Genomic DNA, 27,047 nt, shown 5'->3' on the forward strand with positions numbered 1-27,047 from the left:
TTTGACTCTGCTTTTATGCATATTTTTCCCTACTTGAAATGCCTTTCCTTCCTGTTGAAATTTTACAATCCCTTTATCTCCTCAAAGAGAATTAATCATACCAATCTCCTCTTTACAATATATATTTTATTCTTGTATTTTAATTACTGATTTTTTTAACCATTTTTCCCATTAAAGTATTTGTTAGTGACCATATGGGTTTACCATAATAACCTTGTATTGTCTGGAGAGTTTAGACAGTTAATGGTGGTGGTGAATAAGAGACTAAGTGAATTACTGCTAAAAAGATCTCTATTTTTTTTTCCACTATTAACGTTATACTTTTCCAAATGTAAGCTCTTCTATGGGCTTCATCTAAACTAAAGTGAATTAAGATAAACTATATTCAGTGAATTAAGATAAACGAATCTGGCATTTGTTATAGTGACATACTGAGGAATATATATGTGAACATCTATAAATCATAGGGTTGCATTTATAAATTTTCTTGTGTCATATAAATATTTCTCTTTATTTCAAAATGAATGTTTTATTATGTTCCAAGTATCATTAAAATATCCATATTTACAAGCACTTGTTAGAAGTAAAGAATCATTGTTTCTTATCAGTAGACTAGTGTCATAGAGTCTGCTTGTATTTGAATGCATTACTTAATAGAGAACTGTCTGCAAAATGTATTGCTATGACCATATTTTAATCTTTCAGAAACAGATGGGTGAGATGAAACTACAACTTGAAAATGTCATCAAGGAAAATGAAAGGTAAATAAATTAACTTAATTCTTTTATTGTTATCCTAGATAATATTTATTGTTGTTATTTAATATTTTATTCATGTAGTATACTGGTTATGAGTGAAGACTCTGGAGCCTGATTTCCTGTTTCACTCCCAGGTCCATTACTTACTAGTTTTGTGACTTTGGACAGTTACTTAACCTTTTTGTGCTTTAGTTTTCTTATCTATAAATTGGAGATAACCTATTTCATAGGGCTGACTGTAAAGGAAAATAGAGTATGTAATAAGTACTTTATACATACTAGCAATCATTAACAGTACAGTTTATAATAATCATGTATGTTCCAAAACATACTGATAAAAACCTTCAATCCACCATCTAGTTAAGAGCTAAAAAGGTTAGCAATACTGGTACATCTACCCATGTTTTCTTGCCCTATCCCATTCCTCTCTTTCCCTCTGCCAGAGAGAACACTTTGTTGAATTTTGTGTTTATCATTCCCTTGGTTTTTAAATTTTGTTATAGGTGTCTGTGTCCCTAACAATAGATTATTTAGTTTTCTGGGTTTTTTTTAAGCTATATTAAAATTGTATCATTTAGTCTTCTGGGACTTTTTTTTCCCCACTCAGTATCATGCAGAAACAAGTACAAGAGTTTCAAGGGATAAAATTGCTGGATCATAGATTATGAAATATTCATTTTTACAGTGTAATGCCAATTTCCAAAGTGGCTGTGCCAATTTACATTCCCACCTGTGATATTTATGAGTTCTTATTGATCTATATCTTTTTATCAGCACTTAGTCTTACCAAGTTTCTTAATTTTTGTTATTTTGAGTCTTAGGTTGTTTTTTACTGTGGTTATAATTTAACATTTCCCTGAATACTAATATGGTTAACCATTTTTCATATGTTTATTTACCCATGTAGTGTTGTTTTCTCATGAAATGCTTTTTCATGTCTTTTTCCCATTTTCTATTTATCTTTTCCTTATTAAATTGTCAAAGCACTTTATATAATCTGTATTCTGAATATTTGTTGGTATGCCAATCTGTGTGAATGCAGTAACAATACTGTAAACCATAACCACTAGAAATTTCAGGAAGGGATTCAATCACTTAACATTTGGTACTAGATCACTAGCTTTAGGATCGTATTTAGGGGCTATGATCCTGAAGTCAGGAATTTTTGGTGCTGCCACCATCTCTGTTGCTACTCCTACAGCATCATTTCCATAAAACTGGAGACTTGACATTGGAAAGTGAGGCACGGGGTATTGACTATAAGTGACACTCATGTCTATCCAGTTTTGCGTGCTGTCTTACCAATAGAAAAATGTTCTCACCTCTCTTCTGTCTTCCATATCCCCCTCAAGTGCTTCTCACTGGTGATACTTTAATCCCACCCACAGCTCCAGCTATAAGGACCTCTGAGAACTGTAGTTTTGGACTTTCAACCTCTGTGATAGAGACTGGAATATGGAAAGGAATGGGAATGAATGTTGCCACAGTACCATACAACATGCTAGATGATAGGTATTTTCATAGATATATTCCCAGGTTCTGATATGTTTGATAAACAGAATTTTCTATTTTGTTTTTAATTTTAAGGTAATTGAATCTGTCCATCTTTTTTCTAATGGTTGTTCTTTGTGTCTCTAATAGATCCTCTCTTAGCCCATGATCATAAAGATCCCGTATTTTTGGCTAAAAATATTTAAAGTTTTATTCTACCCCAAGTTTCTTAACTGTAACTTAAAAAAAATTTTTTTTTTAATGTTTACTTATTTTTGAGAAGGAGACAGAGCATGCATGGGGGGAAGGGCCGAGAGAGAGGGAGACGCAGAATCCGAAGCAGGCTCTAGGCCCTGAGCTGTCAGCACAGAGCCCAACACAGGGCTCGAACTCACGAACCATGAGATCAGGACCTGAGCCTAAGTCGGCCACTTAACCAGCAGAGCCACCCAGGCGCCCCATTAACTTTAACTTTTAAAGATCATGCACCTGGGCTGAAATCTGATAGATCTTTTGTTGTCAACTTGTGCAACTAGACCAAAAAGTAAAGAAATGAAATTTTTTTAGTTCCAAATTCATTTAAAGCATGGGCTTTTTAAAAGTTAACTTTCTTTTGTTTGCATTTTGCTAGATTATATAGCACTTTCCTTTTAGTTTTGTTAATTTATTTTAAAGCATGTTGCTCTTGAGAATAATCTAGAACTCCCACGGAATTCGTATGTCTTATGACTATTTTGTCACCTTCTACCTTACATTTTAAAAAATACGTTTTCACTATTTCTCCTCTCTTCTAATTTCTGAAAGCGTCATATGTTTAAGCCAGCAATGTTTGCCAAAGTGTAACATAAATCTTTTAATTGGGTTTTCAGTTTTCCTCATTTGTGTTTTTTCCCATAGAAAAGTTTTTCTAATTTTAACTTTTTATGGTTTACTATTCTTTCTCAAAAAAGTTATTAAATAAGCGATGCTATTCCTAATAAAGGACATTGCTAAGATTTTTGAATCACCAATGTATGTAGATTAATCTTGTATTTTAATGTACTTGGGATAGACAAGGTGTATTATATGGTTGAGATCATCCTTTTTCCTATATTTGACTCAACATATTTAACTTCCTTTCATGTCTAGGTCTTTTTAAGCTAGTCTTTTAAAAATCTGCCTTCACCTATTTAACAGTAATGTGGTTGTATCTCATGAATGTATTTATTCCTAGTACAATAGGAAAGTGGGAAAAATAGATTCTGAGCTTATTAAAAAGGCACTTTTAGTAATTTGAAAATGCTATCAAGTTTTAAAGTGAATTTTACTTATGTTTTTAGGGCAACATCTTACTTTTAATTATGTATTGCAATTAAGGGCTGCAAAATCAAGAGAGTTTATCACTTTTAAGGAAAATATTTAAATATTCATACATGGTCAGTTCTGAATAATAGAAGCTGGCAATGACATGGATTATATAATAGTATGCAATTCTATGTTATTGGGTTTTGGGAACATTTTAATATTTACATTTTTATGTGGATGTATGTTTTCTGGGAATTGACTACAAATAGGAAATAATGAAGTCATTTAAAATCAGGCTAAGATGGCACAAAAACAGACACAGAGACCAATGGAATAGAATAGAAACCCCAGAACTAGACCCACAAACGTATGGCCAACTCATCTTTGACAAAGCAGGAAAGAACATCCAATGGAAAAAAGACAGCCTCTTTAACAAATGGTGCTGGGAGAACTGGACAGCAACATGCAGAAGGTTGAAACTAGACCACTTTCTCACACCATTTACAAAAATAAACTCAAAATGGATAAAGGACCTAAATGTGAGACAGGAAACCATCAAAACCTTAGAGGAGAAAGCAGGAAAAGACCTCTCTGACCTCAGCCGTAGCAATCTCTTACTCGACACATCCCCAAAGGCAAGGGAATTAAAAGCAAAAGTGAATTACTGGGACCTTATGAAGATAAAAAGCTTCTGCACAGCAAAGGAAACAACCAACAAAACTAAAAGGCAACCAACGGAATGGGAAAAGATATTCGCAAATGACATATCGGACAAAGGGCTAGTATCCAAAATCTATAAAGAGCTCACCAAACTCCACACCCGAAAAACAAATAACCCAGTGAAGAAATGGGCAGAAAACATGAATAGACACTTCTCTAAAGAAGACATCCGGATGGCCAACAGGCACATGAAAAGATGTTCAGCGTCGCTCCTTATCAGGGAAATACAAATCAAAACCACACTCAGGTATCACCTCACGCCAGTCAGAGTGGCCAAAATGAACAAATCAGGAGACTCTAGATGCTGGAGAGGATGTGGAGAAACGGGAACCCTCTTGCACTGTTGGTGGGAATGCAAATTGGTGCAGCCGCTCTGGAAAGCAGTGTGGAGGTTCCTCAGAAAATTAAAAATAGACCTACCCTATGACCCAGCAATAGCACTGCTAGGAATTTACCCAAGGGATACAGGAGTACTGATGCATAGGGCCACTTGTACCCCAATGTTCATAACAGCACTCTCAACAATAGCCAAATTATGGAAAGAGCCTAAATGTCCATCAACTGATGAATGGATAAAGAAATTGTGGTTTATATGCACAATGGAGTACTACGTGGCAATGAGAAAGAACGAAACATGGCCCTTTGTAGCAACATGGATGGAACTGGAGAGTGTGATGCTAAGTGAAATAAGTCATACAGAGAAAGACAGATACCATATGGTTTCACTCTTATGTGGACCCTGAGAAATTAACAGGAACCCATGGGGGAGGGGAAGGAAAAAAAAAAACAGGTTAGAGTGGGAGAGAGCCAAAGCATAAGAGACTCTTAAAAACTGAGAACAAACTGAGGGTTGATGGGGGGTGGGAGGGAGGAGAGGGTGGGTGATGGGTATCGAGGAGGGCACCTTTTGGGATGAGCACTGGGTGTTGTATGGAAACCAATTTGTCAATAAATTTCATATTAAAAAAAATAAAATAAAATAAAATAAAATCAGGCTAAGAGAGAGGTGAAAAAATATTTTATTTTCCTCCCTTCCATTTTTAAGTCTTCCTTGAAATTTAGTTCATGTTGAGAATATAGTGTTGTTTGTTTTATCCTCCTTTTTTCTCTAATTCCATCTTTTCTCCTCAAAACTTAACAGAGGAAGGAAATTTGGTAAGATAATTAAATGGAGAGATATGTACAGCATTTTAAAAAATTATGTTTTTTAAATACTAATTTTTCTAAATACTAATTTTTAAATTTCTAAGTTTCTAAATACTAATTTTTATTATTTGTTATTCAGGGCATGGAAGACATCATTTGTTACCTACATAAGAGCTGGTTTTTCTTCTGTCATTCATTTAACTCTGATTTTCTTCCACTGTCATTTTGCTCAGGGGAAATTAACTGCTTCCATAATTTTAAGTGATAAGTCTTTTATTTAAGTATTTTATTTTTAAAGTTATAAGTCTTTTATTAAACTTTTATTCAAACTAGTTTGATTTTCTTTTTGCCAGAGATTGGTCTGGGAATGAATATGTAACCCTACTTTTAACCAGTGAAGTATAAGGGAAAGTCTGTTGTAGAGCTTCTGGGAAAGAATTTTCTCCCTGATAAAAAGAGAGGCAGGCAAGAAGAAAGCTTTACCTCCCTCCTGCTGCATGTTATTTTTAAAAGTGATATGTGAAGCTGGCTGGTATAGCCATTTTTGTAACCATGGGGGTAGATGTGAAGATTGGAAGAAGGGAAAAATGAGAAAACCTTTGATCCTTATTATATTATTGAACTGCTGAAACAAATCTGGAACCACTTACCCTTCCAATTTAATATTAGATAAGGAAATAAAACATTCATTCATTCATTCATTCATTCATTCATTCACTTACAAGTATTTATTGAGTACTTAGTAAGTACCAGGTACTAATCAGGTCAGTACATCAAGTGAATACATCAGTGATAAAACAGACAAAAACACTAACTGATATAGAGACTTAATTGCATTTGTCAGGGATTCACAAACTACATCAGCCTATGGACCAGATTTAGCCTGCTGCCTCTATTTGTAAATAAAAGTTTATTGGCTCACAGCCACACTCATTCATTGTGTCTGTGGCAACTTTTGCTCTGTGCTGGTGGAGGTGAATTGTTGCAACAGAGAGTGAATGGCACACAGAGTCTAAAACATTTACTGTCTGGCCCTTTACAGAAAAAGTTGACTATTCTTTGGTACATGTAGTGATATTTCACTGCAAACTCTTTCTGTTATCTGGTCTTTAATGCAACAGTCTTTTTTGAAATTTAAAATGGTCTTTGCGTTTTTATTTAGGTATAAATGTAGCTTTAGAACTTAAAACTTCAACAGGAAGAAATATAAAGTTATAATAAATTAAAACCAATGATATTGAGCATATTATTTATTTTACTGTTTTTATTTTCTGGTAGTCTGATTTTTATCATTTTTAAGATTATAATTATCAATATGTGATATAGAAGATTTCAATAGCATTATAAAATGGAATTGTTTTTTATGCTTATTTTCATCGATTTGTTCTCATAATTTGACTACTGATAATTGACTAATAATACATCAGAGGTATGGTTTTAAATTGGATTTCAACTTCCCTAATCATCTCATTCATGAATGTTGACAGTATCCTTTGAGCACATGTTAAATGTTTTTTTGAAACTTGAGAAATTTATGTGTTTATAAAAGCAATAATGAAGCCATTATTTTTTTACTAGTAGTCCAAAAAAATGGTATTCTCAACCCTAAAACTTGGTTCATTTTTCTAATAGCAGAAGATGAATATATTTGATCTAGTTTTGAACGAGAGAAAGAAAAATCTCTGGGATTACATGGTAAATACTGGTGCTCTTGTGCTATTTGAGGCACTGTAAGGAAGACCATCCCCAGAAGTTTGCCAAATCCTAAGCCTAATAAAGTTTTAAATTTAGGTTTTGAATCTCATAAAGGCAGAGCTATGTCTCTTTTTTCTCTATATTTGTTTTTATAACTGAGTTTGTTTTTGTATACTTATGTGTACATACATACACTCTTACCACAGTTCCCTTTGAGTACTAATCTCTAGTCATGCCAGCCTTCGTACTTGGCTTCCTTAAACCTGGCAGACCAGTTTCTAACAGAACACCTTACCCGTTTCTTCTGCCTAGAATGCTCTTCTTCAGATCTGCATGGCACTGTCTCCTTCCCTTTGTTCAGGTTTTTTTAATCAGGAAAACATTCCCTGACCATATTATCTAGCTGTTTCTATGCTCTTCCCTTTTCTTTTTTCTCTAATATAATTTTATTTTATTTTTGGCACCTATTACTACTTGAAATTATTTATTCGCTTCCTCATTTTTTGTCTTATCTAGTAAAATGTATCCTTCACGAGACCAAGACCCTTGTCTTTTCTATTTACTACTGTATACATAACACTGTTGAACAGTGCTTTAGCATCTTTTATGCATAAACTATAAAATGCATTCTTTATAATTCTCAGTTTGTTTCTTTGAAGAGTAAAAACTTAGAGATCCCTTTGATCTTTTGATCTTCTGTGATTTTATAATTTTCCTGAGTTTTTGTAGTTATTTTACTTACCTTAATTCACTAGCAGTTCTTTAATGACTCATCTTCATTGAGCCTTTTATTTTCAGTCCAGGTTTCATGGGGGGGAAAAAAACAACTCTTTTATATGTTAAGTGTATCACTTTGGGTCATATTTAATTAAATTGTGCGGTCATAGTAAGTAATGCAGCTATGATATAGATTGGCTGTTCCAACCTCTTTTAAGTGTGTATTCCTGTAGTGCAAGAGGCTGGAAAACTGAAATCTAGTTCAGGATATGAATTAGGTTCTGCTAACAATAAGTACTTGTAAGAGATCTAAATTAGGAGATAAGTAGGAAGAGAAGCAGTATCTGAGGTCTGTTTTTGTGGTTGAGAATCTAACAAGTGTAGAGTAGCTCTAGAGCCGATAATTCTGGGCAGCTACTTCTGTTGAAGCTAAAGCATGGTGTTCTGCAGGTTATCCTAACTGGCAGTAATCCTAATCCCAGGATCTCATCTAAGAATGTGTGATCTTGGAACCAGCAGTAGGTATAGTTGCTTCCTGATTGTCCAGCTTCCTAACTGTGGCATATTTACCTGTTCCCTCAGCAAATCAGTTTTGCAACTAGCTAAACCAGTAAGATTGGATTTTTCTAGAAATTGCACTAGAAAGTAGAGATCAACTAATAAGTGGTGGCAGCAGAAAAAGTGAATGCTACTAGTTATTAATAATAAGGATAATATTGTTTACCTCCACAAAGCTTTGTATGATTTCTCTTCTTACTATCAAGCTGTCCAAAATAATAGAACTTTCTTCTTTTTATTTTCCTCAGGCTCTTACATTTTGACTTAATTATTATATATTTGAATAAATACAATGAGAACCAGAACTCTTACTATCTTCTATGTAATACCCCTTCAAATGTTTGTTGAACATAATTATTAGTGTCTAACTTTCAAAAAACATAAAAAAGGAATGCTTTGAAAAAGATTAATTCCTTAAATCTTTGTGGTAATTAAATAGTTTTATTTTCTCAGTTATATTTCTAATATCTTTGGAGAATTAGATAAAATTCATTTAATAAGCATTTACAAATATATTATTACAATTATCTTTCAAAGAAAATAAGGACAAAAATAAGTCTGTAGGATAAAAATAAGCATAAGGCTATAAAGGAAAGAACAAATAATAAGTTTGAGTATGTGGGTATATGTTTGTATGCACTCATTTCAACCGACAAGAATATACTGTTGTTTTCAAAGGCCTATGAAACTTTTGTAAACATAGACATGGACTGCAAACCCTACTCATCGTGTACACAGATACAAATTTAAAAAGTCATAAATCACACCTACAGTAAAGTTTGAAATAACAAAAAACAGGCACAAATAATTTTTAACTACGTTTTCAGCTAACTCCTGAGATGAAAAGAATTAAAAAAATTAAAAACTTCTTAAAATGAACAACATATCAAACTAGTGAGATGCAGCCAAACTAGTACTCAGAACATTTGTAATTAATTGGAAAATAAAATTGAAAATAAGTGAACTAGAGATATTTGTTTACAATGATGGCAGACTAGGTAAATCAGACTCCTTCTGACAAAAACTAGAAATTCTAGACAAAAACAAGAAATTGGGACAGATATTTGACAACAGTCAGATCTGTTTGAATGAACTCATTGGAGAATTCTAGGGAAGGACCAGGAAAATAATGAAATCCAGGGATATGAGCCTGCATTTGGAGCTGCCTTCATAGGTATATCTCGTTATTCTGGAGTAGGTAAAGGTTGAAAAATGGGGCTTGAAACAAATTAACAGAGCTAGAGAGATTCAAATGGAAAGTCAGAGCCCATCAGATTAGAGGCTCAGTGGCTCAGTAAGCTTTCGGGCATTGGGTTGGGGTACCCTATGAGTAAGAGTGACCCCAAAAATCTAGTATTCCTAAAAAGATCTAAAACATAGCTTGGAATTACCTGAATCTCTGTTCAGAGATTGATAATGCCACTAGCCACATGTAGAAGAAAAAAAAAAAAAAAAAAAGGACCATTTTATAGGAAGATAACATTATTGCTAGGCCTCAAAATATCTCCCCATGTAATATCTGGCTCATATCTTAAAGAGCATAGTTTTAAACAATGATAAATAATAGACAATATAAAAAAAATCCGCAGGATTGGCCTTTAAAATAACTATGCTTAATATGTTCAGTGAAAACAGACAAAATTTTGAGAATGTTGATAAGGGGATAGGGAACTCTAAAAAAGGAACCAAACAAATTCAGAACTGAAAACATATGGTAATGAAGTAAGACATAACTGAAGAGGGAATTAATGGAATACAGTCCAAGTCTGAAGGAAATATTCAGAGTGAAGATCACAGAGACGAGGAGATAGAAAAAATGTAAGAGACATAAGGGAAATAGTGAAAACTAAAATTCATATAACTTAAGCCTGAGAAAGAGAGGACAGAGAGACCTCAATCTGCAGGTTAAGGAAACAGCATGTATCATAAGCTGGATAATACAAAAACAAGCAAACAATCTGTATCTAGATACATGGCTATAACATTAAATACAAATTTAAAGACCATTTTTAAAAATGTTCAAAGCAGAAAAATTGTCTTCAAAGAAATAGCAATAAGACATAAACTGACTACTCAACAAATGATGGAAATCAGGAGACAGTGCAATATCTTCAAAGTGCTGAAAGAAGGACTCTTAATTTAGAATTATGTATCTAGTGAAATGTTTTTCTAGAAGTCAAATTAGTACATTTTCAGATGAAAAGAAATTGAAAAAATTACCAGTAGCAAAATTAAAATCCTAAAAGGATATTCTACAAAAAGAGGGGAAAGGGTAACTAAGGGAGGAAGTGTAATGAATATCACATTAACTATTCTGAAACAATAATAATGTTTCTAAAGTATTTGTAGGGAATTAAAATACAAAGCAGCAATATCATAAATTTGGGAAAAGGGTAAATACAGTTAAGGTATTCTCAGGTTTCAGCATTGCCCAAAAGTAATAGAATACTTATTTATTTTAGAGTTTTGTTAATTCTGTGTGTGTGTGTTTTAATCTCTAGGGTAGACAGTGAAAGTAAAGAATCATATAACTGCCAAGTTAATAAAGTAGAAAAATAGAATAATAAAAAGTAACCAGTATAGAACAACAGGAACTCTTAGTCATTGCTGGTGGGAAAGCAAAATGTACAGTCACCTAGGAAGACCATTTGGTGGTTTCTTAAAATCATCTTACTATAACAATTCAGCAGTCATACTCCTTGGTATTTACCTAAAGGAATTGGAAACTTATGTCTACACAAAAACCTGCACATGAATGTTTATGCTGCCTTTATTCACAATTGCCAAAACTTGGAAACAACCAAGATGTCCTTCAATAGGTGAATAGATAAATAAACTGTAGTACATCCAGCCTATGGAATATTACTCAGCAATATTAAGAAATGAGCTATGAAGCTATGAGAGGATATGGAGGAACCCTAAACATATTACTAAGTGAAAGCAGTCAGTCTGAAAAGGCTACATATTGTATCATTCCAACTACATGACGTTCTAGAAAAGGCAAAACTATGGAGATGATAAAATGATCAGTGGTTGCCAGGAGCTGCGGGGAGGGAAGTGAAGGAAGAGAGGGATGAAAAGGCAGAGCACATAGGATTTTTAGGGCAGTGAAACCATTCTGTAAGCTGCTATAGTGATGGATACACGTCACTATAGAATGTTTTATAATACTAAGAGTGAACCATAATGTAAACTATAGACTTTGGGTAATGGTGTCAGTGTAGGTTTACCAGTTGCAAAAATGTACCACTCTGGTGGGGGATGTTGATAGTGGGGGAGGTCATGGCAAGGGGGTCAAGGGATATATTAGGGAATCTCTGTACTTTCTGCTCACTTTTGCTATGAACCTAAAACTGCTAAACAATTAAGTCTTTTTTAAATAGAGTCATCTAAAATAAACACATTTTTTAAAATAAAAGAAAGCATTAAAGGAGAGAAAATCAAAATAGGGCATATTGGAAGCAAATACTAAGATAGTAGATTTAAGCCCCCAAATAGTAGTAATTATATTAAATTTCAACATATTGGGGCATCTGGGTGGCTCAGTCTGTTAAGCGTCTGACTCTTGATTTCGGCTCAGTTCATAATCTCACAGTTTGCAAGATCGAGCCCCACGTCAGCCTTTGTGGTAAGTGTGGAGGCTGCTTGGGATTCTCTCACTCCCTCTCTCTGTCTCTGCCCCTCCCTTGCTCATGCTCACTCTCTCTTTCTCTCTCAAATAAGTAAACCTAAAAGCAAAAAAAAAAAAAAAAACAAAAAAACAAAAAAAAAACACAAAAACCTGGGCAGACGACATTAACAGATATTTCCTCAAAAAAGACATATAGATGCCCAACATCTGAAGAGGCTCAACATCACCCATCATCAGGGAAATACAAATGAAAACTACAATGAGATATCACCTTATACCTGTCAGAATGGCTAAAATCAAAAATACAAGAAACAGGTGCTGGCAGTGATGTGGAATCCTTGTGCACTGTTGGTGGGAGTGCAAGCTGGTGCGGCAACTGTGGAAAACTGTATGGAAGTTCCTCAAAAAAGTAAAAATAGAACTACCCTACCATCCAATAATAATAATACTGGGTATTTACCCATAGAATACAAAAACGCTAATTCTAAAAGATAATATGCGGCATCCTGTGTTTATTGTAGCATTTTTTACTGTAGCCACATTATAGAAGCAGCCTAAGTGTCCATTAATAGATGAATGGATAAAAACGATGTTGTAGATAAAGACAATGGAATATTATTGAGCCATAAAAAAAGAATGAAATCTTGCCATTTGCAGTGACATGGATGGAGCTAGAGTTGCTAAGTGAAATGAGTCAGAGAAAGACAAATACTGTATGATTTCACTCATGGAATTTAAGAAACAAAACAAATGAACAGTGGGGAGAAAAAGAGATAAACCAAGAAACAGACCCTTAACTATAGAGAACAAACTGGTGGTTACCAGAGGGGAGATGGGTGGGGGGATAGGTGAAATAGATGATGGGGATTAAGGAGTGCACTTGTGATGAGAACTGAGTAATGTATGCAGTTGTTGAATTCCTATATTGTACACCTGAAACTAATATAACACTGTTAACTATACTAGAACTAGAGTTAAAAATTGAATAAAAGTGAAAAACATAAAATACTAGAAATATTTTAAAATATGAACCTTTGTGTTATTGATAATTCTAAATACTTTTAAAATTTTTAACTAGGAAATAATTAGCAAATTCTGTACTTTCCTTAGGGAGTAATTTCTTGTTGTTCCTAAATTATCCAAACTGTGTTTGATGAACTTTGTTTTCAGTAAATATATTCTAAATATTAAATTGAAGTTTTCTAGTTTCAATGGAGATTTTTAATATCAGTAGATAATTGTCTTTATTTTAAATAGGTGGAGGCAGTTTCTTTGGGAAACTTGCCATGAGATATGTTTATTATAAATAACATTTCTGCTTATAATTATATGAGTTAAGGGTTTTCAAGTTTCTCCGATATTACAATTTATTTTTTCTTCCTCTTAGGTTTTAAAATAAAACACTTAATCTGTCTTTTTAGATGTACCTTTCTATAACTTTTTTTTTGGTAGCTGTTTAAAACATAATACATATGTGTAACTTACTTTAATGTTAACATTAAAATTGAATTTAAGGCTTTCAGAGTTATGGTCTAGCTGAATACTGTGCCTCTACTAATAGTCTTGATTTCATAACCAGCAACAATTTTATTCTGTTTATTAACTGGATCTAGTAAGTCAACTGAGATTTATGAAATGCAATGGAAAAAATAAATAATTCTACAGAATTTTATATCACATTTCCTTTTAATTGACTAGATGAAACCATTGTTGTATTTACATTTCTGAATGGCTTTTTCATCAATTAATAGGGTGTAATATCTGAATTTTACCTGTTTGAAAAATTTAAATCTTTCTAGGACAAACTGAATTATGCTTGAATTAATTATGACAATTTAGTGCGTTTGAAATTGTTATATTTTTACACTTGTAGTGAAGTATTTAATGGTGATTAAAACTTCTAATTTTTGAGGGCTACTTAAAAATGACTTTTGTGTGAAGAACTTTCATTTTAAAGAATGATTTCTGACCAAAATGTTTTTTTAGTTGATTCTGAAAGTGATTACTGCTAGTAAAATGAATTTATATTACTATTGTGTTAACTTTTTTCTGAAGGTTGCACAGTGAATTAAAAGATGCTGTTGAAAAGCAACTGGAGACCCTTCCCTTTGGCACAGATATGGGAAATGATATATATACAGATGATGAAACAGTCAGGAATCTTCAAGAACAATTACAACTAGCCAATCAAGTGAGTGACATATATTTTTAAAATTTTATTCTGAATTAACAGAATTTTTTAAATCTCTGTTAATCATTATTTATGAATGATAATAGTGGAACAGCAAAATTAATACATACTGATTTTCTACAAGATACATTTAACAGCTAACAAAACGTATAATATATACCCTCCCTAAATTGTTATAAATATAGTTACAAAATGTATGTTTTAATTGAGTCATAAAGCTTTTGACGTGATTTTTATGTCTTATTAAAATATTTTAATTCCCAAGAAAATTTTTAAAATTATTCACTCACCTAAATTTACATTTTTCATTTTTCTGTGTTTTATTTTCATACTGTGTTCTCTTCAGTTTTCTAAGATCATAGAATTATATTTTTTCAAAATTATACTTCTCCAAGTTACTTTCTCTCCTTTTGTCCTCCCTCATAGTAATTGAAATATTTGTTTTATATATATATACACACACACACACACACACGTATGTATTTGTTATATATATATGTATATATATGTATTTGGTATACGTATATATATGTATTTGGTATACGTATATATATGTATTTGGTATACATATATATATATTATACATACATATATCCTGTTTTCTACACTGAACATTTTTGTGATTATACATAAAGGAGTTTAATTTTAATTTATAATTTTCTATTCTAGGCATCTCATAACTTGTATGGATTTGAATCTCATTCTACTTTCTACTTACGTGCCTCAGTTTCCTCATTTATAAATGGAGATTACAAATTCTTTATTGTGATTTTGATTTTATCGTTATCTATGAAAAACCACTTTTTTTATATCCTAGAAATTTGGTTTTAAAATTTTTATACTTGTGAAATTGAGAATTTAATCAGGCAGGCTATATGTACCTTGATAAAGGAGCATGTATTTAACTCTGATTTTATTTTATTTTTTTTTTATTTTTTTTTTCAACGTTTATTTATTTTTGGGACAGAGAGAGACAGAGCATGAACAGGGGAGGGGCAGAGAGAGAGGGAGACACAGAATCGGAAACAGGCTCCAGGCTCCGAGCCATCAGCCCAGAGCCTGACGCGGGGCTTGAACTCCCGGACCGCGAGATCGTGACCTGGCTGAAGTCGGACGCTTAACCGACTGTGCCACCCAGGCGCCCTTGATTTTATTTTTTTAATGTGTAAAGGGAAGGAATTTGAAAAAGCATGCTCTTTACTCTGTTCAAACTAGTATTATCAGGATTTCTAAATATTTATATAGAAATGAATGAAAATTAATTGAAGCTTATGAATGCTTTCTAACCAGGTAGCAAAAGCTGATGCACAATGTACAATTCTCAGTAGTCCTTAATAGATTGTGGTAGACCATATGTAAAACAACCCTCTGTTAATATACCTTAAGTATATACAATGATTATTTGTCAATCATACTTCAGTAAAACTGAAAAGCAAGAACTAGAAATTGGAGAGGGAGAAGTTAAGATGGCAGAGAAGTAGGGGGACTGGGATTTTCCTTGTCCCTCAAACATAGCTCTATTTCGGTCAGATCACTTGAACATCCAGGAAATAGATATGCAGAGTGGCAGGAGTATCTCCACTGTTGTAGGGAGACAGCTTGGCAGATTCCAAGTACATGTATGTGAATTGGGGGAGATAAAACGGCATAGGCACAGAGGGGAGGGAACCCCTTCTGTGGAGAGAAAAAAGGGAGAGAAAGAGAGGGGCTGTGAAATTCCAATGTCAAATTAGCACAAAAGGAAAACTTCTCTGGACCACAGACTGAGGAACAAAAAATATGGAGAGTACCAGGTTCTATTTCGCAAAAAAGCCTTAGAAGCTGAAACAAGATTTCAAAAGTGCGTGGCTTTCTGTGGAACCAAGCTGGAAGCCTTGGCTCATGCTTCTGGGGAGGAGGAAGCCAGCTCCAAAGCACATAGCATGGTGTAGAATCTCAGAGGAGTACTGGGAGAGAACAGTCCCCTTCTTGGAGTACTTTGTGAAGACGGTATATTGCCTCCCCAAGGAAAAGAGACCCTGCAGATGCCAGCCAAAGGCCTTTTAAATCATCAGGGTCGGGTGGCTCTACTCCAGAACGGGGGAAAGGAGTCCCACTGAACTGGGTCCTTTGAGACTTTGGGTTATGAATCCCAGCTGAGCACTTAGAAGGCGCAGGAACTGTGGATCAGGGCAAGCTGACTCCCCTAACTGTTCTGTGAGGACTGCCTGAACAGCGTGGGTTGAGATACCCAGTCCAGGGAAGAGAGATTGGGGGGTTGACATTTTTCTCCCCAACACTAACACCAACACAGTGGGACTTAAGAGAGCACCTCAGTGGCCCCTAGTGGAGGCGAGACCAGTTTACACCAAACTCTGCCCATATGGCAACTGCTTACTTAATGGAAGAAGACTGACTGATACAACACAGCTGGCCTCTCCTCCAGAACAGCACAGCCACTGGTCCCCGGCACCAACACACAAGTGTTTCTATTTGTTTTTCTGTTTGTTTTCCTTTATTCTTTTCTTTTTCTTTTTCTTTCTCTTCCCTCTTTTAATGTTTCTTTTGGAATCAGGCTCAAAGTTTCTGATTTGTTTTTGGTCAATTCTTATATACATATATATATATATATATATACATGTGTGTATAAATAATAATATATTATATGTATATATTATTAGTCATTTTTATTCTGTTCTTTTTCCAACTTCTCTCTTCTTCTTTATTTTCCTCTCTCTCTCCCTGAATTTAGCCTTATAGTTTTTTGATTCTCTATTTGGATTTCTTTTCTCCCTTTTCATTTTTCTCTTTTTATGGGATAAGACTTCCACCCTCTTTCCTTTTTTGGGGGATGAGTTGGTTACTTCATCAAAAACATTAAAGCACATCTGGTTGAAGGCCCACACATTCCGCCACTACAAGCAAAGAGGAGCTCTGCACAGTACTGATCACTAGGATGAGCAGCCAAAATGTACAACAGAGTGCACACCACATATAACAAAAATACCTGGAGTGCCAGGCCTGGATAGGGTATGACCCCTTTTTAATATAGTAGTACACTCAGGTGCAGGACACAGAAGAAGCTTTTAAAACACAAAACACAGAAACTTAGTCAAAATGACAAAACGCAGGAATTCTCCCCAAAAGAGAATTCAAGATTTCTTCAAGAAGAAAGCAAGGCCAGAGAATTGTTCAAAACAGATATAAGTAATATATCTGAACAAGAATTTAGAATAACAGTCATAAGACTAACAACTGGGCTTGAAAAAAGCATAGAAGACACCAGAGAAACTCTTGTTGCAGAGATCAAAGACCTAAGAACTAGTCATGATGAATTAAAAAATGCTATAACTGAGATGCAAAATAAACTAGAAACAGTGACAGCGAGAATGGAAGAAGCAGAGGAGAGACGAGGTGAAATAGAAGATAAAATTTTGGAAAATAAGCTGAAAAGAAAAAGGCAGGGGGGAGGAAATTACTAGATCACAAGGGGAGAATTGGAGACCTAAGTGATTCCATGAAATGAAACGAGTGTCCATATCATAGGAGTTCCAGAAGAAGAAGAGTGAGAGAAAGGGGCAGGTTTATTTGAACAATTTATAGCTGAGAACTATCCTAATCTGGGGAAAGAAACAGGCATCCAAGTCCAACAGGCACAGAGAACTCCCTTCAGAATCAACAAGAACAGGTCAACACCATGACATATCCTAGTGACTCTGGCAATATACAAAGATAAAGAGAGAATTCTGAAAGCAGCTAAGGACAAATGATCCTTAGCCTACAAGGGTTGACACATAAGGGTAGTAGCAGACTTGTCCACTGAACCTTGGAAGGCCAGAAGGGAGTGGCAGGAAATATTCAACATGCTGGACAGGAAAATTATGCAGCCAAGAATCCTTTATCCAGCAAAGCTGTCGTTCAGAATAGAAGGGGAGAAAAAAAAGAGTTCTCCAGACAAAAAGAAAACTAGAGGAGTTTGTGATGACTAGACCAGGCCTACAAGAGATCCTAAGGGGTACTGTGTGTGTGGAAAGCAGCAAAGACTACAGAAGGACCAGGGATATCACCACGAACATCAAATCTACAGAAAACACAATGGCACTAAATTCATATCTTTCAACAATCACTCTGAATGTAAATGGACTAAATGCCCCAATCAAAAGACATAGGGTTTCAAGATGGATAAAAAACAAGAGCCATCAATATGCTGCCTACAAGAGACTCCTTGAAAGTGAGGGGATGGAGAACCATCTATCATGTTAATGGACGTTGAAAGAAAGCCAGAGTAGCCATACTTTCATCAGACAAACTAGATTTGAAAAGAAAGACTGTAACAAATCAAAAAAGGCATATCATAATTAAAGGTTCTCTGCACCAAGAAGTTTTAATAATTGTAAATATGCACCCAGTGTGGAAGCACCCACTTATATAAATCTATTAATCACAAACAGAAGCAAATTTACTGATAAACACCATAATTGTAAGAGACTTTTATACACCACTTACAACAATGGACAGATTATCTAGGCAGAAAATCAGTACAGAAACAATGTCTCTGAATGACACATTGGACCAGGTGGACTTAACAGATATATTCAGAATTTTTCATAATAAAGCAGAATACACATTCTTCTCGAGTGCACATGGAACATTCTCCAAAATAGATCATATATTGGGTCACAAAACAGTCCTCAACAGGTGCAAACAGATTGAGATCATACCGTGCATATTTTCAGATCACAATACTATGAAACTTGAAAGCCCCCAAATACATGGAGGTTAAAGAACATCCTACTTAAGAATGAATAGGTTAAACGAAATTTAAAAAGAAACTTAAAAATACGTGAAAGCAAGTGAAAATGAGAACACAACAGTCTAAACCCTTTGGGATGCAGCAAAGGCAGTCCTAAGAGGAAAATACATTGTAATTCAGGCCTATCTCAAGAAGTCAGAAAGGTCCCAAATACACAACCTAACCTTACACCTAGAAAAGCTGAAGCAAATAAAGCCCAAAGCCAGCAGAAGAAGGGCAATAATAAACATTAGAGCAGAAATAAATAGAATCCAAAAGAAAACAGTAAAACAGAGTAATGAAACTAAGAACTGACTTTTTGAAAGAATAAAAAAAATTGATAACCCCCTAGACAGACTTCAAAAAGAAAAGAGAGGGGATCCAAATAGATACAAATAAAAGAGGAGAGAGTAAAACCAACACCACAGAAGTACAAGTGTAAGATGATGCTATGAAAAACTATATATGCCAATAAACTGGACAATCTGGAAGAAGTGGACAAATTCAAAGACACTCATATACTACCAAAACTCAAATGGGAAGAAATAGAGAACTTGAACAGACCAGTGAAGAAGTGAATGGGTTATCAAGAATCCCCCAACAAAAGAGTCCTGGGCCAGATGGCTTCCTAGGGGAATTCTACCAGACATTCTACTCAAGCTGTTCCAAAAAATACAAATGTAAAGAAAGTTTCCAGACTCATTCTATGAAGTCAGCATTACCTTACCTTGATTCCAAAACCAAAATCCCCACTAAAGAGGAGAATGACAGGCCAATATCCCTGATGAACCTGGATGCAGAAATTCTCAACAAGATGGTAGCAAATCGAACCCAATAGTACATTAAAAGAATTATTCACCATGAACAAGTGGGATTCATTCCTAGGCTGCAGGGTTGGTTCAATATTTGCAAATCAATCAATGTGATACACCACATTAATAGAAGAAAGGATAAGAACTATATGATCCTGTCTACAGATGCAGAAAAGGCATTCAACAAAACATGGCATCCTTTCTTGATAAAACCCTCACAAAACTCGGGATAGAAGGAACATATCTTAACATCATAAAAGCCATATAGGAAAGACCACAGCTAATATCATCCTCAATGGAGAAAAACCAAGCTCTTTCCCCCTGAGATCAGAAATAACAGGGATGTCCACTCTCACCAATGTTGTTCAGCGTAGTGTTGGAAGTCCTAGCCTCAGCAATCAGACAACAAAACCAAATAAAGGCATCCAAATTGGCAAAGAAGAAGCCAAACTTCCACTCTTCACAGATGACATGATTCTCTACATAGAAAATCTGAAAGACTCCACCAAAAACCTGCTAAAGCTGATACGTGAATTCAGCAAAGTCACAGGATATAAAATCAATGTGCAGAAGTCGGTTGCATTTCTATACACCAATAATGAAGCAACAGAAGGAGAAATCAGGGAATCAATCCCATTTACAACTGCACCAAAAACCATAAAATACTTAGGAATAAACCTAACCAAAGAGGTAAAAGATCTGTATGCTGAAAACTATAGAAAGCTTATGAAAGAAATTGAAAAATATCCAAACAAATGGAAAAACATTCCATGCTCATGGAATGGAAGAATAAATATTGTTAAAGTGTTGATGCTACCCAAAGCAATCTAGACATCCAGTGCAATGCCTATCAAGATAACACCAGCATTCTTCACAGAGCTAGAACAAACAGTCCTAAAATTTGTATGAAACTACAAAAGACTCCAAATAGCCAGAGTAATGTTGAAAAAGAAAACGAATTGGGAGCATCACAATCCTGGACTTCAACTTGTATTACAAAGCTGTAATCATCAAGTCAGTATGGTATTGACATAAAAACAGACCCACAGATCAATGGGATAGAATAGAGAACCCAGAAATGGACCCACAAATATACCAATCTTCAACAAAGAAGGAAAGAGTATCCAATGGAAAAAAGTCTCTTTAGCCAACGGGTCTGGTAGAACTGGGCAGCAACATGCAGAAGAATGAAACTGGGCTACTTTCTTACACCATATACAAAAATAAACTCAAAATGGATGAATGACGTAAATGTAAGACAGGAAACCATCAAAATACTATAGGTGAAAACAGGCACCAATCTCTTTGACCTAAGCCACAGCAACTTCTTATTTGACATGTCTCCAGAGGCAGGGAAATAAAAGCAAAAATGAACTATTGGGACCTTATCAAGACAAAAAGCATCTGCATAGCAAAGGAAACAGTCAAGAAAACTAAAAGACAACCAACAGAATGGGAAAAGATATTTGCAATTGACATCTCAGATAAAAAGGGTTAGTATCCAAAATCTATAAAGAACATCTCAAACTCAACACCCAAAGAACAAATAATCCAGTGAAGAAATAGGCAGAAGACATCAATAGACACTTCTCCAAAGAAGACATCCAGATGGAAACAGACACATGAAAATATGCTCAAGGGGTACCTAGTGGCTCAGTTGGTTAAGCGTCTGACTTTGGCTCTGGTCATGATCTCATGGTTCGTGAGTGCAAGCCTCACCTCAAGCTCTATGCTGACATCTCAGAGCCTGGAGCCTGCTTTGGCTTCTGTGTCTCCCTCTCTTTCTGCCCCTCCATCACTCATGCTCTGTCTCTCTGTCTCAAAAATAAATAAACATTAAAAAAAAATTAAGCAAAGAAAAGATGCTCAACATCATTCATCCTCAGGGAAACACAATACCACCTCCCACTGGTCAGAATGGCTAAAATTAACTCCAGAAACAGCAGATGTTGGCGAGGATGTGGAGAAATGGGAACCCTCTTGCACTGTTAGGGGGGATACAAACTGTTGTAGCCACTCTGGAAAACAGTATGGAGGTTCCTTAAAAAATTCAAAATACAAATACCGTACAACCCAGCAATTGCACTGCTAGGAATTTATCCAAAGACACAGAAATGCTGATTCAGAGGGGCACATGCACTCCCATGTTTACAGCAGCACTATCAACAATAGTTCATGAGTTGAAGCCCCGCATTGGGCTCTGTGCTGACAGCTCAAAGCCTGGAACCAGCTTCAGAATCTGTGTCTCCCTCTCTCTCTGCCCCTCCCCTGCTCATGCTCTGTCTCTCTCTCTCTCAAAAATAAACATTAAAAAAAATTAAAAAGTTAAATTTTAGCTATGAAATAATAAAAAAATTCCAACATAAGAAATTTCATCTTTTGGGTTCTTCTCTAAAGTGTTATTAACACAAGCGCATATCAGGGCGTCTGGGTGGCTCAGTCGGTTGTGTCTAGACTCTTGATTTCAGTTCAAGTCATGATTTCAGGGTCATGGAATCGGGTGCTGCATTGATGCCCGGCATGGAGCCTGCTTGAGAGTCTCTTCTCCTTCTCCCCCTGCCCTTCCCCCTGACAAGAAAAAAAAAAAGATTAAAAAAAATACAAAGTGCATATCATCAAAAATAGTACGATTATACCATCTTTACACAGTCTTATTTATATTTTTGTGACTTTATATATAAGAATTCATTCTGTAAAAGAATATGATTCATTTGTACTGTGTAATAGCTTACTAATAATTTAGTGAATTCTTGATTCTTTTTGTTTTATAGGAAAAAACTCAGGCTGTGGAACTCTGGCAGACTGCTTCTCAGGAGTTGGACAGACTTCAGAGACTTTACCAGGAATATATGACTGAGGCCCAGATTCATGTAGTTGAAAGTCAAAAACAAAAGGTAATCTTGGATTTCATAGTTTTCTTACATATCAGTTTTCATAGTTTTCTTATATATCTTCATTCTGGAGAAACTCAGTTTTGAAGAGGAATGCCTAAGTGTCCATTGTGTTATTTATGTTAAATAGATCTTTGCTGATTAGATATTTCTTGGACAGTTTGTCAAAGCAGTGCCTATTGTACATTAGGTTTTATAATATAAATTAGCAATGGAAGCTGTATTTAGTTCTAAGAAGCAGGTATAAGATGATTCTGTATAAATGGACCCCCAAACTTTTATATTGTTAATTTCCTACCTTGCTTAAGACAGAAACTATTTATTAGATCATGGCCAGTGAAGAAACCTGCTCAAATATAGTGACAACGTCATGTAAGATGAAAATATTAACACCCTTAATGTGACTTCTAAGATAGGTATCAAGTGTTTTAGCATAAGTTAATCAGATTAGAGTTTTATAATAGGAAGAGATCTTAATGATTATTAAGGCATTCTTTCTATCCAAAGAATGATTTTTATATTGTCAAAGTGGACATTAAGCTTTTGCTGTATACCTCTGTTGACATGAACTTACCATGTCACAAGACCATCCATTCCTTGAAAAATCTGCCTCCTTTATCCTTCCATTGATTCTTTTTCTGCTGGGAACATTGACAGTTGTAGAGTAATCCCAATTCTGATTCCTTTTCTATGGGTTTTGAGAAGGCAGCTATGTAAATACATTGGTTATCACGCCTTTCTTTAATTCTCATTTATGGACTTTTCAAATTCCAGTTTAAGATTGTTCCTATTATCATCAGCATTATTGGGAATTTTTACCTAAAGGAGTCATAATAATGCTTACATGATGCTTTGCACTTTACAAAATGATTTTTCTATATATTCCCTGGTTTGCAAATAACCCATATGTAGTCTGAGCCATAAGACGTTTACCTCTGAGAGAAGGGGAGCGGGGAGAATGGGAAAAATGAGTGAAGGGGAGTGAAGAGGAGATACAGGCTTCCAGATATGGACTGAATAAGTCACAAGAATAAGAGGCACATTATAGGGAATATAGTCAGTGATATTATAGCAACATTGTATGGTGACAGATAGTAGCTATACTCATGGTGAGCCATAGCACGATGTATAGAGAAGTTGAATCACTTCTCTCTTGTGTTGGTTGTATACTTGAAACTAATGTAACATTGTGTGTCAACTATACTCAAAAGTGTGGGGGCGCCTGGGTGGCTCAGTCAGTTGAGTGACTGACCTTTGATTTCAGTTCAGGTCATGATCTCAGAGTCATGGAATTAAGCCCCATGTAGGTATCTACACTGAGCTTGGAACCTGCTTAAGATTCTCCCTCCCTGCCACTCTCTCCCTCTCCCCCACCCCTCTCTTTCTTTCTCTCTGTGTCAAAAAAAAAATTGAAAGTGTGTCTGTGTATGGATATGTGTATATAGATAGATAGCATTTTATCAAAAAGAAAAGGCTTTTACTTTTGAGATCTAGAAACCATTTCTAATACAATCTAGTTCTTTGAGGCTGTTTTCCTCATTTAGGTCAATCTACTAAGTCCTGTGTTATTTACCTTTATTCTTGTACTGTAGCTATGCAGTTAGTTTTCTTTTTTTGAACAAGACTTTACAAATAATACTTTGTCCTTATTTCCCCAGTTATCTATCAGTCTTTAATTCTGTCATCCAACATATTAACAGCCCCTTCCAATTTTGTGTCCCCTGCACATACTGTGTTTAACAGGATCATAACAGATAATGACATAACTTAAAAATCCAAGCCATGAGAATTTTAAAAGGGGGATAGAGGGACAATAATTCCTGTGCCAGGGTTTTATGTTACAGGTTTTGAGTAGGTTTGAATGTAGTTTTCCAAAATTATGCAATGTCTCTCTTAGCATGTCTATTTACTAATAAACCAATTTTTAGAAATAGTGGTCTTACATAAAAAATAAATACATTCATTTTTTGTAATCATTTTTAAAAGTTTTTGTCTTATTTCTTCAACTGTTAATTCACACAATAACAGAAAGGCAAGTAATTTCATCTAAACTTAGGCACAATGAATTTAGACTTGATTTTAGGTTAATTTTACATACAGGTTATGTCTGTTGTACAGAATGCTATTTATGTACACTTCTACCTTCCTACTATAGGATCAACTGACCAATTTTCAACAACTGACCAAGCAACTTCATGTTACTAATGAGAACATAGAAATGGTAAGTGAAAGTATCCATTTAGTGTGCTTGTTTATACAAACTAGAAATTGTCACTATAAATATTATTTATGCTAATAAAAATCAGTAACAGAAAATCCTGTGTTACGTGAAATTAAGATAAGTAGGCAGTCCTCTTTTTTATCTTTTACATTCAATAGCATGACAGAATTCACAAAACTTACTGGAGATCTAAAGCCAAAATCTCTCTGAAATACCACCTAATCTAATGGTTATCTTAGGGTCCTAGGTAGGATCTCCTGAGAGTATTCTAGACTGTGAGCTTCTCAAGAGTATGACTCATGCTTTATTCTTTCTTTTTTCTTTTCTTTCTTTTTTGTTTTTTTAAACATTTATTCATTTTTGAGAGACAGAGAGTGCAAGCAGGGTTGGTACAGAGAGAGAGACACACACAGAATCCAAAGCAGGCTCCAGGCTCTTACCTGTCAGCACAGAGCCCGACATAGGGCTCGAACTCACAGACCGCAAGATCATGACCTAAGCTGAAGTCAGACGCTCAACCGACTGAGCCGCTCAGGCACCCCTCTCATTCTTTATTCTTACCATTTCGTGTAGCACACTGCTAGGTATATAATAAGAATTGTAGAACTGTTAAATAAACTAAAAGACCAATTGCTTAAAAATAATGGAACGTTAAGGATCATTTGGTAGTGGATTGACCACCAGTATTATTTGGTATATCTAAATTTCCCTTTAATATTTTTCTAAAAGAAATGTAATTAGCCTTCCTAATTCTACTCTTTACCTTTTTTCTCCTCTCACTTTTCTTTTTCTCTTCTTTTGTCTCCTTTTCCTTTCTTCTTGGAATTTTATTTTACCTCATTGTTGAGTAATATAATTATGACATCCCAGGTAATTCCTCTCTTTCTTTTCTTCATTTTGCTTAGTTACTCTGCTAATTCTTGTTAGTACCTAATGAAAATGTCTTTGTTTAAGAGTGGAGTTGTGCCATCAAAAGTAAGTTATCTAATTTTTTCTACCTTTCAAAATTTTCTCCTTTAACCATGCAAAAAAATTATTAAATAAATTTTGCCTTATTTATATTTTTTAATCACTTAAAGTTTTTGATGATATACTTCTTAGACATTTTAAAAATAATATTAAAAGTTCTCCAGAACTAAATGACTAATATCCATAATCAGGAAATCATATTTCTGCATGAAATCAGTAGTTTAACCTATTATCACAATTATTCATTCTTTCAGTGTATCTCCTAGAATTTCAGGGATTATATAATCCTCTGTTACCTTATACCACAGAGCTCCTATTTTATTATAAGCAACCCAAAATCATTATGATAAAAGTCATGGGAAGCAAATATTTGAGTATTCATAGGAAATGCATTAAAAATTTTCTAAGACACAAGAATTCATAGATTTTAGCCAAAAGTGATAAAGGAGTGACAAGATGGATATAAGAGATGAAAGAGAGTGAGCAAAGAAGAAGCTGTCTTGGTGGTTAAAATAAAGGAAAATGGTAAAAGAAATTTTGAAACTTAAGAATTTTTCTTAATGTACCTATCAGGTGGCAAACAAGACTGCTAAATGTGAAGAGACATAGCTAACTGATTGTAAAGATTTTGTATGTCTCAAAGAGCATTCAGAGCATAGGCATAGGAGCACGTTTGAGTAAAAATCAGACTTGAAGAAAAGTACCCTTTAAAAATCAAGCAGTTCCATAAAAAAGTTTCCTGAATTCATAATAAGCTGATTAATGGAATCAGTCCCTATTATGTACAGTAAATTGGTGAGTATACAAGAAGTAATTATCTTTCATGACCAGTGCACTTTTGTAACATATGGAAGTGATGTGAATGATACGTAAAAGTACAAGTTTATATTTATTTATTACAAGTATATATTTATTTATATAATAGTAGTTGATATTTCCTAGAGGTTCTCTTAGTGAAATAATATTCTTTTTTGAGATTTGTTCATCTCTATAAAATTACTCAAAAATATTTGCTAATTGCATATTAAGTTCCTTTCACTGTTAAAGGTTGCAAGAGAAATGTGCATCTAACCATAAATTCCTGTCCTACTTGGTAAAACAGGATGACATATGAAATAATCATGATTGATGATTGAAAGGGATGCCTCCTTGGACCTTTATGAATCTTCAGACTCTAGAATATTAATATAGT

At 34.6% G+C, this 27,047-nt stretch overlaps 1 protein-coding gene across 6 annotated transcripts in view; it reads left to right on the top strand.

Moving 5' to 3' along the window:
• The window catches only part of SCLT1 (sodium channel and clathrin linker 1), a 226,360-nt gene that overhangs the window by 39,756 nt on the left and 159,557 nt on the right, over nucleotides 1-27,047 (top strand). For 5 of the 6 annotated variants that reach the window (XM_006930868.4, XM_045055874.1, XM_045055875.1 and 2 more), the window contains 4 exons: nucleotides 706-761; nucleotides 14,056-14,191; nucleotides 22,546-22,668; nucleotides 24,821-24,886. In XM_006930868.4, coding sequence (XP_006930930.2) covers nucleotides 706-761; nucleotides 14,056-14,191; nucleotides 22,546-22,668; nucleotides 24,821-24,886 — 381 coding nt within the window. Of the gene's footprint in view, nucleotides 1-705; nucleotides 762-2,146; nucleotides 2,271-14,055; nucleotides 14,192-22,545; nucleotides 22,669-24,820; nucleotides 24,887-27,047 lie in introns of all 6 variants that reach the window. The other variant, XM_045055873.1, reaches the window with a different exon arrangement.

Source organism: Felis catus, chromosome B1 (assembly GCF_018350175.1).
Source record: "Felis catus isolate Fca126 chromosome B1, F.catus_Fca126_mat1.0, whole genome shotgun sequence".
NCBI classification, from domain to species: domain Eukaryota; kingdom Metazoa; phylum Chordata; class Mammalia; order Carnivora; family Felidae; genus Felis; species Felis catus.